General features: G+C 39.4%; 1 protein-coding gene across 1 annotated transcript in view; it reads right to left on the minus strand.

The window, feature by feature from the left end:
• The window catches only part of stxbp5l (syntaxin binding protein 5L), an 85,572-nt gene that overhangs the window by 22,756 nt on the left and 48,811 nt on the right, over nucleotides 1-14,005 (minus strand). The window contains exons 6-17 of the mRNA XM_068746118.1: nucleotides 10,895-10,958; nucleotides 8,912-8,995; nucleotides 7,446-7,569; nucleotides 6,004-6,079; nucleotides 5,635-5,789; nucleotides 5,434-5,506; nucleotides 4,554-4,701; nucleotides 4,177-4,244; nucleotides 3,679-3,719; nucleotides 2,480-2,679; nucleotides 2,179-2,354; nucleotides 1,889-2,014 (exon numbers count right to left, since the gene is read on the minus strand). Coding sequence (XP_068602219.1) covers nucleotides 1,889-2,014; nucleotides 2,179-2,354; nucleotides 2,480-2,679; nucleotides 3,679-3,719; nucleotides 4,177-4,244; nucleotides 4,554-4,701; nucleotides 5,434-5,506; nucleotides 5,635-5,789; nucleotides 6,004-6,079; nucleotides 7,446-7,569; nucleotides 8,912-8,995; nucleotides 10,895-10,958 — 1,335 coding nt within the window. The remainder of the gene's footprint in view (nucleotides 1-1,888; nucleotides 2,015-2,178; nucleotides 2,355-2,479; nucleotides 2,680-3,678; nucleotides 3,720-4,176; nucleotides 4,245-4,553; nucleotides 4,702-5,433; nucleotides 5,507-5,634; nucleotides 5,790-6,003; nucleotides 6,080-7,445; nucleotides 7,570-8,911; nucleotides 8,996-10,894; nucleotides 10,959-14,005) is intronic.

A 14,005-nucleotide genomic window follows, 5' to 3' on the forward strand; every position in this document is an offset into this window, starting at 1 on the left:
GCTGCCTTCTTTTCCCATATCCATCAGACGTCTGGCTCAGTTTCCAAGGCTGATGCGTGGTCAGCTGGTTTGCTGTGACAACAGCACATTTCCAGCGTTCTTCCTGATTTGGAAATTCTCTAAAACCCATCTTACCCGGTCATCCATTGCAAACAAGGCAGAGCTCGAGCATTTCGATCTCATCAAAATGACACGAACAAATGATCACTGATCAAATTTAAGGCTTAAGAAGCCGCAGAAAAATGGTGCCGCTGAAGAAAATCCCGTGCTCTGAGGATTTAACGCGCTCTCTCACGACGCCCCAAAAGGAATCCAATCAGTCAAATGCAAACAGCAGCATTGCTGCAATTCATTCATTTGCATGTAGTCACAGGGAAAACCGCTTGAAGCTTATGCCGTCACTGAGGTCTATTAATGCACCTTTCAGTTGACCAAAGGAGACAGCTCTATTTCTTTGTGGTGGCATGTATAATGTGTAAAGATGTTAATGCGGCAGTGATTTATTACCTCCACCTGGAAGCCTGTTTGTGTCCGTCTGTTTGCTTGTCTGTTAGCAGGATTACACTTGAACTAATGCGGAGAGAATCCGGATAAAGGTCCAAGGAAGAAACCATTCGAGGTCAGAGCCAAAATAAAGTGGTGGATCCACAATTGTTTTTTTCTTCTTTATGCTTTTTTTGAACATAAAAAAAATAAAATTAATTACAGAAAGTAATTAATTATTATTTTATAAAATTTATTAGGTTAAATTAATAATTGGAATCAGGGTTTAATCAAAGTTATAGGCGACTGGCAGGCCTGAGGAGAAGAATGTCCTCCACAGTCTTTCTGCGCCGCGTTTTGATCCTGGAGTTCATTTCTGTGTTCTAATATGGTGTCATTTATTTCAATGATGTACAAATGTAATATTCATGTGCAAATAATCATAACTCAAGTACAGTATACTTTATAATTAAGTAGAAAGTAATAGAATCCTGTTGCAATCATTGTTTGAGTTTACCCATCGGTGTGTGTTTTCAGGCAGGGAGGGAGAAAAAAAAGGATGAAACTAAATAAACCCATTTTTGCAGTGATACTGAGTAAATTTGGAGCAAAAAAGGGAATGCCGGCCTTGCCTTTACCCCTGAAGAGATTTAGAAAGAGATTTTATTTTATTGGTTTCTGCGAACACAGCTATTTGCAGCAAACACACAAATGGCAGTGAAGCACCTGGAGGCTGAAGAAGCCCTTCGGCTTTTCTTCAACAGCAATGCGACACGCTTTGGCGAGTTCTAAACTTTGAAAACTTTAATGTATAAAAGGACATCAACCATTACTCTAGTCAGCAGCAAAGTATTGCTTTTACTCGATAATTGAATGTAACTATGGAAGAAAGAGGACAAGGAGACGAAGTTAGATTCATGGGTCCAGCAGAGTATCCTGAAATTAAGTTTATCAGTTAGATTCAACGGACGGTCAATTCTATCCAGCAGCACAGCGGCACACCTCGCTGCTACTCTTTCTTTAAATATGAATTCCTCATGCCTCCGGGGTTTTTTTTCATGCTGCTGTTTTGTGCACTAGCTTCACCAGACTCATCGGCCGGCGGCACCACCACCAGTGTGTGGAGGGGGGCGGGGTTGAGGGAAATAATGGCAAAACTAGTACATTATTATTATTATTCTAACCAAACTAAAATATGCCATGAAGGTATTTAACTGCTGCCTATTATTTCTACAAGTCGGAACAACTTGTGGATTCACAGCAGGGTTAAAGCTGTGTAAAAAAGACACACACACACACATTTTGTATCAGTTAAAATCACTTTTGGATTTAGATGTTTGACCAATGATTCACCACATAGATGGACAAATAGACTTTATCGACCGTCATATTTCAGGAGACTTACAGGCCATAAGCAGAGTTGATGTCCAGGCTGGTGATCTGTTGTGGGGGTTCCCCATCCGATGACAGGAGCTGGATGACCAGCTCCGCCTGGTAACCGGGAGGGACCCGAAATGTTCGGTCTTTGACTCTGAAACAGATTTACTCAGAAACTCAGTCAGGTTAAAACAGCACTAACAGGAACGTCATCACAGACTACTTGTTTCAATCCACCAATATGTCGATACTCGTGCATTTTGTAAGTGTTTTTTGCTTGTTTGTTTTTATTCTATGATTCATGTGAGGGGATGTTACTTAAGGCAGGGGATGCTGCCCTCGGGCGTCCCGCCACCGGGGCTAACTGGAGGTTGTTGGTGCTGGTGGTGGATGTGGGGCGAGTGGGAGCCGAGCTCTGTGAAGCAGGGATTGTTTTCATTCTCGGATGGAGAGATGACATCTTCTGACTCACACTGTAGTCGCACCTCGAGTGACTGAGGATGAAACAGATGCAAATGTACGCAGAGGCAGAAGACAGACGGTGAGGACAACACTGGATGACACTAACACACCCGCTGCTTCTTCTTCTCCTTTATTTTTAGATGTTTCTCTCACTCACCACAATCTGAGTGTTGGCATCATATTTACTGAAGCGATACAGGATGATGTGAGCTGAGATGCCGACCACACAGAAGATGCGACTCCGGGGACACCAGCTGACCATTTGGACAGCGAAAGGATCTTCCTCCACAAACTCAGCTAGCTTCGGCTTCTCGAACACTTTGGAGGTCTTGAGCTTGTACAACATCTGTAATGTGACTGATCAAAGGCATGTTTACTTCTAAATATACTGTAAATGGTCAAACTCGTGGATTCAGGAAGGTGTGCAATCCATGCTTGTTGGATTATACAGATCAGACTCGGACTACACATGATACAGGCACTTAAAATACCTTCTGATTTAGATTATTTTGGCAGAAGCATTTTTATCTCGCTATTCTCCCATAGACAGCAGTTTCCTGACTTAAGAATTCATCTCCAATTATTCAAACAGCTCAGATGCCTGGGGACATGCACCACACGACACAGTTAACATTAGAGAAACGGCTGGACTCATGTTAGCTCGAGTCATTTTAAATGTCAGGTCAAGTAAAATCATTTATACTCATTTTAGAGCCTAAAATCATAAATCATAGTGCCTTATGGGTATTTCTCATAAGACCCTCTTTGCTTCGATCCCTTCAATACATAATGTGATGGTGAAATAAAGAATAAATTACTGAGGAAATTGAGAAAATAAATTAGACAAGCCCTGTCATATTTCTGATTTTGTTGAATGGAGCACTGTTGCTGACAGAATTTGCCCTTGGGATTATTAAAGTATTCTGATGGTACAAGAAAAGAACCTTTTGAAAAATAGAAAAAGTAATCATTTAATATATTTTTGTGTGTATGAATAAAACAATATTTATTGAACATACTGAGGTTGAATATATTTTCAGCACAAACAGTGTGGAGTTACTTTAGGCTGGCATTGTTAGTGTGAACTCAGACAGTCTGTTATGCTGATGCAGTACAACTAAATAAATATCATGCATTGGCCAAAGCTGTGTGTAAACTACACATTTATGTGTTGGGTTTTTTTGCCTGTCGAAGTGATATTAAAAGTACTACATGTCTAATGTGTTGTGTAGCATGATGTCACAAGACTACCGGTGTACATTTTCTTTGAGTTACTCATAGAATTCATTCAAAAGCATTTTTTTGTGCATGCCAATCCCAAATTCAACAAATTGACAAGTTACAGAATGGACTTACTTGCAGAAGCGTCCCAAAACTTAATTGACCCGTCAGCATGTCTAAACAGAGAGAAATATGTTTTTCTTTATTATCACTGCAAGCTAAATCAAATTAAATAATTCAAATAATTGATTGGAAAATAACGGAAAATGTAGGGTGTACAAATGAATATATTATTTGCTGACTGGTCCCAATGATTTCTGGGAAAGTAAAAATATTTGAGAAAGATATCTCTATACTGGTCATATCATATTTCTAGACTCCTGCTGACATCAGTGCGTGTGTTTTGAAACAGGATAAAATCTATATCAACTCCTTGCAGCGCAGTATAGCCGCAGCTTCCGCTCTGCTGGGCCGGCCTACACAGTATAATGATAAAATACAAGTCACAGTCATCTGCGGTCAAGGTTTGAGTGAGAACATGAATACTGCAATATTGATGGGTGTCCCAGAACATTTGGACTCATGTGGCCACGTGTCAGCTGAACATACATTAATGTCATATTCCTGACTTACCCCGTGATGATTATCTCCGGGTATGTATGGGAGCCTAACGTCCACGTTCCTCCGCTGACTGGCCACTCCTGACATGATTAAAGAGACCGTATTAGCATTATTCTTTTTCTGAGGATTTAATGCTATTCTGAGAATGCATGTGAACGTGTGCATGACTGAAATGTCACACGTGTTAGTGACAAAGCATGATTTCCTTCAACAACAAATATAGTCCAAACAGCAAGTGTAAAAACAAGTACCATACCATCATGGGAGCAGTTTTATAATTCTCAAGTTCAACTTCCAGAAAAATACAGTGAATTACTAAGCAGGAGTGAAACTCATAAAAAAAGGTGATGAAAGGAGGATATTCCTCCCTCATAATATCCTGATCCTACCTTTAGGCTGTAGCAGGTCTTCTTGTGTTTAGCTCCTATAGAGTAGAGGATAGGGATGATGTCGGGTGGACACTCTGCAAAGTAGGCTGTGCAGGTAACTGGAGACTCATGGATGTCCATGGGGTAAGGGTTCTCAAAGACAGGGAAGCTGAACAATACATGCATGTGATAACTATTGTAAAATGATCAAATTATTTTAGCACATATAATAAGACTTAAGGCAGGGTGATAATGGTACTGCTATGTACTGATGTAACAGTATGGATTTACATGTATGGTACTGCATACAATGTATAAATTACCTTCTAATTATCCATCAAACAGTCAACTAGACAATGACAACGAGGATTCATGCTCTGCATTAGCGTTCCAATGGACACTCTCTATTTAAAATGTTCAATTGTAACACACAACTCTATAATCAGCTGGCAATATCGACACAGACAATCTCGACAAGCTAAAACCACGTTAACCTTAATCACTGATTTTGTTCTAGGAGCTTTAATTAAGACACGTAATTACTTGGGCCAGCAGTCTTAAACCCGCCACACTGTAGGTCTCGTTTGCATCGTTTTACTATTCAAATGTATCCCCAGATCTTGGGTGTGAATCCATCAAAACCACATCAGCACCTTTTGCCTTCATCTTCATTCCCTTCAATGAATGTCCCTTCAATTATTTGATAACAGGGTCATTTAACTGGAATCGATAAATTCCACCCTGAGAGCAATGTGACTAAATGATAGCGTCCAAGCCTCTATTTCTCCTGGAAGTGTAGGTTCCAGTGACACTGGATAGTTCCTTTCATTTTATATTTGAAACTTGACTTTCTCATATTTCTATCCACATGAAGCTCATAATATGTATGTGCAGAACATACTTGCTCTGTGTCAGATCCACCACAATTAAGTCCTTCTCCAAAAGCACCACCACTGCGTAAGGCTCCTGGACCTCTGTAAGACACAAAGTCAAACTGTAGACGATGATGTTTAAACCGTGTTTACATTACAGACAGCATGAAAAGTGATTTTAGGACAAATATTCTGTTCTCAAGAAATAATGTGACACCGGTTGCACTCACCGTTGTTGTACGGCGTATCGCAGAGAGCCATAAACTCCACAATGGGATAGTCCATTTCTAGCACAGTAATGGCCTTGCCGTGCATGATGGTTAACGTGTGCCGCCGTCCGGCCTTATCATATGAAAGCCCCCCAGAAAAGATGATAAAGGGCTCACTGTAGTGGAAGGGGCACAAGGCTTCAGGATGACTTGGTCTGTGTTAGCACTATTAGTTAAAACAGACCAGCTGCATAATGAATGAATGAACAAAACTGTCAGTCAATATTTTTAATTGTGTGTTCTGTGTGCCACAACGCATGTATTAAGGTCAATAGGTATATGAATAATCACCGCAAAAAACTAAGAACACTGGTATTTAAAACCACTCGCCTGTTCCTCGAAGTCTTGTACTCCACCTTGAGTATTGGTTTACATGATTCCTTTCTCCCATCCTTCTGTATCTTTCCTGAATTAGAGAAGTACAAGACCATTTCATAATGAGAAGCTAGTTATTTTAACCACCTCATCAAGCAAGTTACATTTTGTGAGCCATTACAATGTTGTTCCCGTCTGAGCGACAATTAAACCCGTCATATGCACACTGGAGCGGACTTTATTTTTAAATATCAATAATGACAGCTGGAAGGCATTTTGGATTTCATTTTCTTTGATGATCTTGCTGATTAACTTCTGAAAGACGTTAACAAAAGACATAAGAAAGTGCTAATGATGGTTTGGTGGGTGGAAAGATTGCAGGATTTTGATATTGCAAACCATTTACTGTAATGCTGTTGCACAAAAATCATTGTATTGGTGAATTGTTGATTGGATTAATCAACATCTAATGCAATAATTATGTATCAGTTCCCAAAAATGGATTTAAAACAAATTAATTATGTTAAAAAATAAACACCTACTGACAATATGGAATATATACTCTGGAATTAATATCAACTTTTCAGTTAAGATGTATTGTGTTTACAACATGTACAATGCAGATTTATGATTTAATTTAGAATGAAAACATCTATATCCTACACGTTTGTATGGTAAATAGATGCCTTATAGGCTGGAGTATTGATATGGCTAATGCACAATCCTTCTATTTTGAGAGCTCCTTCTGCAGCTTCAGAATGAGGTGGACAGAGATCATACATTTTTCCTATAACTCACAGCTTCTGACATCTGAGTGCAACAAATAAGAGCGTCAGTGACAGCAGCATCCAGTAAGCTGAGCATCAAGGCAAACTGGGTCTGGTTGTGTGATGATTGACTCACGCCATCCTGCCGGGATGCATCAACTTATTTATTCTTTAATTTAACATTAAAGTTCAGTTTTCCATTTCTAGTTCCCTCCTTCCTTTTCCTTTCACCCTGTGTAAAACCAAATATCCTACAAACAAACAATCTAGGGTGTTTATATTCTATGGCCTTTACCCTGACCATACACTCAGCAGGTTTTTTTTTATGTATTCTTGTAAAGTAAACTCTGTTTATTGCATGGGGATTATTCATCACTACATTTCTGGTAGGGCTGGGATGTCGTGTTAATTCTCAAACCACATCAGAGTAGAGCAGATGCAGGTAGAGCGCATTCCATGTGTAGTGCAAGACCTTCAATCAAATTAGTTTTGCTTAATAATTCTCAAATAAAAATGAATCTTCGATGCTCCGTCCATGTATTTATTCTCCAATCAATACATCAAGGTTTATCCGATGCTGCTCTATTCAACAGCTGTGTTAGACTAAGGATTCAGTTTTCCTAGCATGCACTGTTCAATGTTGACTAGTAGCACCAGAAAATAGGAGAACATTGTGTATGTTCATCTCACCATGAGGGAAGGTGACCTGGAATGGCTTGCAGGTGTTTCTGAGGTTCCACATTGTCAGGCTGCCGTCTGAGTGACTGCACATGAACTGCTTCCCTTCATGGTGCCAGCCGACTGAATGGATGGCCTGCACCCATGACGAACACAGGAACATGTGACATGCAAAAGCTAGAAAAGGTCAATCCCTGAACCCAAAAAAACACGATCCATCATGTGATAAATTAACTTGTACTTTTACTGTCTTACATCTGCTGTTCCCTTTTAAGCAATACATTTTCAAGTTAAATTATTTTTCTATGATTTGAGACTCTACAAAAACAAACTAAACTTGCTTCAAATGCCATTTGGCTAGTTATCAGACACAGATCAAGCAAATTTTAAGGTGAAATATTTCCACTGTAATTAATAATTAGATTAATTTTGCCCCAAAGTGCCACTACTTGTTCAAGGTAAATAATTAATCATAATTCGAGAAAGGAAGTCGGTTGCTGAAGTCTTCATGTATGAGCTACTACAGTTAAGATTCCCCAAAAAAAGTGTGTGTGTGTGTGTGTGGGGGGGGGGGGGGGGGGGCAGCCAGTCAAACAATAATAATCAGCCAAACATTTTAAACCAGTTTGGACATGTCTAAGTAAAGCATAGAGGGAAAAAAAGACCTGGAAACAGGTTAATTGCTGGTGATAGTGTCATGACTGAAAGGGCATCGCCCAAAAAGCTTAGACATTTGACGATAAAGAAAGGCTTGATGCTCGATTTCATAAAGGTTATTACTCGACAGGCTTTTTTTTTTGACACAAACCCTTTAAAGAAAAGAAAATGTCCACAACATAAAAAAGCAAAGTAAAACCTGCATGTCTTTTAGAGAGGAAACTTGTCTTGTTTTTGTTGTCAGCAGAAGAGACGTGAGCCGGAGAAGCCTTGTAATGCACACAAAACCACATTAATGAATGTGAGCAGGATGCGACTCTTCAGACAACGAATGCGGAGGATCAGTGCCACAAGGCGAAAATATCAAATTGGGTTTGAGACCACAAGGGGGGGAAATAGATTGAATAAGACATCTGTGTGCTTGAGAGTGTGTTTGTCTGCGTGACTGCATGCACTGCAATCTTCTCAGGTGACATGTCCGAATATATATTATATCTCTAATATCAATGCGATCAACATGATCACATGATAAAAATATGTATATGCAAAGCAATTAACTATAAAGATATGTGGATTGATAATATTGGAAAAGGCAGATTCTCCCTTCTTGACACCACAGCTGGAGAACTAGATGTATGGAACACCGGTACGAGCTGAGCACTAAAAACAGTGGTTCTTATTCAAAACGCTGTAACTGGATGGAAGGGAAGTGGACATCACGAGAAAAACACAATAAAAAAAAAACCTTGTTGGAAATCACGAGAAATAAAGGACCCGTTTCTTTTTTTGCAGCCTGAGGAGGAGTGTTAAGAGGAGTTCACCTCATCATAGTAGATTCTAAAGTCGGCCTTCTTGACCCGCAGGTCCCACTGTACGATTGTCCCGCTCTCGAAGCCTACAAGCAGCTGTAATGGAAAGAAATGCAAAACAAGGCATTTTAAATGTATTTTCATTTGCTTAAAATGAGATGATAAGCGCCGCCTGCACCAACAGTACCATTGCAATTTCCATAATTATACACTCTGCTGTATTGTGTGGGGAGCTGTTTTGCCTGTGGCCCTCTACAAAAAATAACAAGCCTCTGTATTCCTTCAGCTTTCTCATTCATATCGCATTTGATAATTGGCTGTTTTCATCTACACTGCCCATATAGTGACAGTTAAACAAAAGGCCAATAGATTTACTGATTTACAAAGCACAAGTGCATTAAAGTACACAACAGCATGCAAAACACTTTCATTCATATACCGTACACACAAACTCCTGCACATAGCTTCTTTCCCACAGTAGTGATGCACTTAGAAGCTGCCGCTGAAGACAAGCTGCCTTAAACACAATAAAAAGGCACACACACACACACACAGACACAAGAGACCACACAGGATAAGTGGGGAGAGCAGCAACACTGAGCAAAGATCAGAGGATATGAGAAGTTATCTTGAAGATGCACAGCCTTAAAGACAGAGTGGAGGAAACGGCTCCCCTGCTGAGAGGAAAAACGGTGCGACGAGACAAACAACAAGAAACCAGTGTTCCAGAGGCAAAGGAATGCCTCATGCTAGTTTTAGAAACTGTTTTCACATTTCTGTATAGCTTTATATTAGTAACACTATCAGTCACAAAAAAACAGGCACACATAACAAAAGGTAAGACTTGGGTCGCGTGGGTGTCCTGGTAGCAGATACATTGGCATGCATAAATGAATGCAGTGTATCCCGATACATTTTTGTCATGTTGATTCAGATCTAAGTTGGCATGCATGAATAAATCTGCAAGGTCTTATGATTTACATGATAAAGAGCCATTTGATACGAAGCGCATTTAACAACACTACAAAATCAAATTCTCATTAGCATAATTGAAGCTAACATTAATAACGTTAGTCTTCAGTTTAGGCAAGCTATTGTCAGGCTGCTGATATAGTATCGTGAACACTGACTCAATCACCGAGCTTGTAGCACACCTACATTTACGGAAAAGAAAACCGAAACTGTGCTGTCCTTCCATAATGTATCTGCAAGTTGCTTGTAGAAGGTAGTTTGCCTTGTTAATGTAAAATCCCTGGGAAAGAAAATAGACAAACTAAATACTGTTAATAGTAGGACGCAGGGTGTCTAAGATTTCTCTTCTCATTATAAAAACTTTAAAATTGGATCTTCAGTCCAGTTTCTGAATGAATTCCTACCAATAACAAGTAGAAGCACCTCCATTATGTGCACCAGTGGGGTCATTATTGGATTTTGTGGCTTAAACACACGCACAAATGATTGAATTGATTTACTCTCTTTTTTTTTTAATTCTGTACAAAACATCATTTCTTACAGTGGGTGATAATACTGTGTGACATCCGCTGTAAACATGTCCTACATTTCTACGTCTTCCCAGCTTGTTGAGTCTGATTTCACACAGAAAAGCACTAAAAGCCACTGGGAAATCAGTAAACTCCCCAGTGACCCTAGTTCCTTTACAGGAACATCCACCTGCTACTCCTTCCAATTTGACTGAAGCTTGACCCCCAACAGGCTCATCCATCTATAACTGCAAGGTTAAACACCTTGTCCCTTCCCCTTTTTACATACATGTGAAAATCCAAGGGATGGAGGAGCATAAATAATATCACAGCAAAAAGAATGCGGTACAGAGAGGTTTTCTTTTTGTGAGCCACAGAGGAAGATGGAAAAAAAGAATGAAGATATAAAAAAAAGGCTTGTGTCAGGGAAAAAACAAGGCAGGGATTTAATTTGAGGCAGGCAAGTGGGAAAGGGATAGCGTGTTGACAGTTCATATTTGATCTGCTTACGCACCTTGCCTTCATCCTTTGGGCTGTCACTCAAATGAACCACAGGTCCTGGATGAGTTTTAGTTGATCTGTGACAAGAAGGAACATTAAGAAGAAAGGTGAAAAACATTAGCGCAGTGAAACATCTACATTCAGAGAGAACATGGCACTAATGAGTCGAAAACTTTTCGCGGTGCGTTTTTTTGAAATGTCACTGTGGCGCGTTAAGAAATTAGGCCACACACGGACGTCATTAAGAGCTGCTTAGCTCTCTACCCAGCAGCTGCCTGAATGTTTTATGCGATGCGAAGTCATACTTAGCCCATCCTCTTAGGTCACGGCCATGATATACTTATATTACCAAGACTGGAGCATAGGCTAGAGTTTGATTTTTAAATAATAAACACAAAGGACAAGTATTTCACAATTCTGACCTCAGAGAGTCACAGCTTTCGGCCAGCATCATAAATTAAACAAGCAGAAGCAGGGATCTCATGCTTAAATAATGAAATGTTCTCCCATCCAGAATTTGCAGCTGTGAAAGTCATTGTATCACCATTTCCCACTGCGTCCCAGAGCCAAACAACCCAACAAGGCATGCTTGGCCACCAGTGAGCTTCGCTGTAGCGTAGCAGTCTACAATCAGGACATTTTAGCAACGTGGTTGAAATGCGATCGGATCTAAAATAGCGGATGTATGACTCACAGCCAAGATGAACCCATTTACTTATGCCTCCTGCCAGACGGTGATAACAACACAAACTATAGCAAGCTCCAGTACAATTCTGTTGAGCAGTTAAATTAGGCATTAGCTAAGGTATCAACACACCATCCGTAATGCACAACACCTGTCCAATCAAGGAAGTGTCATAATGGTTGAATGCCAGACGCTAATCTTGCTGCACCAACCATCCAGAACAGATAAGGTGCTAAGCTGAAATACACTTTCTGATATTACGTGCATATGCACTTTTAACAAATGCAGCTGTTGTGGCTGTCCCTAAGTTCTTAATAGGAAAACAAGTTATTAAGATGTTTGAGAGGAAAAGGTTCCAAGCAGTTATGCATTTTGTTTAGAGATGGCTATAAATAAGGAGGAAGGCTTGCTATGAAATGCAGAAGGTTATTTCCTGTGGGTGAACACACACAGCAGCGTTTATTCTGCAGAGAAAAACATACAGTCGTATGTAAGCGTCTGACTGACTTTTCGACACCTGATAAACGTTTTCATCTCAGCTCACAAGGCCGCTCTTTGAAATGGGTACAAAGCGATGCAGGATGTTCAAAGAAAAATGATGCTTGCCAAAGTTCCTGTAGGTGCAGCAATATGTCTGAAGATGAATTATACAACACATGACTTTCACATTTCTTAAAGGTAAATAGCAGACTTCTGCATCTGCAGTGTTTTTGAGGCACAATATTGGCCCTGTTTCAAATCACTGAAGTGTGCATACTGCAAATGCTATGCTGGTAAAGTGTGGTGATTTTAGAACTACAAGCTTAATTAGAGTATTTATGTAATGGTATTGTTACTCTACCAACTGAACAAATGTCTTAATTCAAGGTATTGTTGTCCCTGTGTTTTGTAAAGTACCAAACTATATTAGTGAAAAGATCAATGGTTAAATAAATCAGCTTTTTGGGGCTCAATAGATGTAGAAATCACCCCATATTTCCCCAATTCATTAGTGAATCGGCTCCACTGTGATAATCAACAGGTGTACATACTGGAGAATTTGCAGTAAATGGCAATACAGTACACAAAAAAGCTTTATGTATTAAATTAAGAGGGGAGAACAAAGATGTAAATGAGTGTAAAGTGTGTATATAAAGAAATATTATTTTTTTTGCTGCAAACATACTGTTTGGAAAGATTTAAATGGCTGTTAATTATAAACATAAGCGGCAGAGATGCAGCGAGACCAGTGGAGCCATGGCAACCCATCACCATTAGAAAGCAGTAAATAACAAGGAATTTTTTTCCTGAAATCCTGAAATCAATGAAGGCTAATCTCATCTTTATTCATAACCACAAAGGCCTATGGCAGGGCAGCTGCAGATACAACAAGCTCGTTTAAATCATTTAAGTACAATTAAGTACATGAAGCATTTATTTGAAGAGATGATACATCATGTGATCACGTTACCAAAACACATTGGTTCAGATAGATTAGTAAATTGTACAAAGGAAACTGGTTCTATAGTTTAAAATATATATATTTAAATGTATTTATTTATTTATATTGTTTTGGTTTTGCATAAAAACCGCTATAGCCATGATAGAAAAATAAAACACAATCCATCACTTTATAAAGAACCGTGATAAAATTTCTGGATTTCTTTCTCAGTCCGGACGTTTATGTATGATCCAATCAAACTAACTGACAAACAGATGTGGGTCAAAACATATTTAAATAAAGTAATGAGTGCTTTGAGTTAGCTCTCTTTTAGAATAGCTTTAATTAGAGTACAAAAAGGTTGTTGTTCTAGAAAATCAGCAGAACTATGGTTTCCACAAAGGTTTCATACTCGGGATAGATATTTTGCAGACATATTACAATTGTCCCTCCTCCTCTGGATGCTGCTTCTTTTTCCATATATTATTTATTCATATTATACCATATTTGTGGGCATGGGAGGTCGCTGCTTATTTTGCAACTTAAACAGCAGAGTAGCCAATTATGCTAATATTGATTGCCGCTGACACGGTGCTAGACATGAACACAACTCCGCTCATCTTGGAGTCGCCCTCTAGCACTGTGTTTTCCTGCATTTTTTTTAAATCTGGTTTTGGAATGAATCTCCTGAAGATTAAGTTATTTATTAAACGTGTTGCAATCCCATTTGAATTTCAATGAGAGCCCGGCCGTTCCTGCTCGGGTGCAACTGGCTCCACTTGAATTGTTGCTATAACAGATTCTGTTCAAGAGAGAATACTTGGATTTGTATCAAATTAATTCATCTGCGAATGACTCACAATGCCCCGCAAACACAAATATACGCACAAGTGTGAAGACACACACGTGCATGACTCACATTGTGTTGTTTGTACACAGTGGAATGAGTGGATGAGTTCTCTCCGTTGTTCTCTGAATGTTCCACCGGAGGGAAAACAAAAAGTCTCTCCTCATCTCTA

The sequence above is a fragment of the Brachionichthys hirsutus genome, chromosome 12 (genome assembly GCF_040956055.1).
Source record: "Brachionichthys hirsutus isolate HB-005 chromosome 12, CSIRO-AGI_Bhir_v1, whole genome shotgun sequence".
In the NCBI taxonomy this organism is placed as follows: Eukaryota; Metazoa; Chordata; class Actinopteri; order Lophiiformes; family Brachionichthyidae; genus Brachionichthys; species Brachionichthys hirsutus.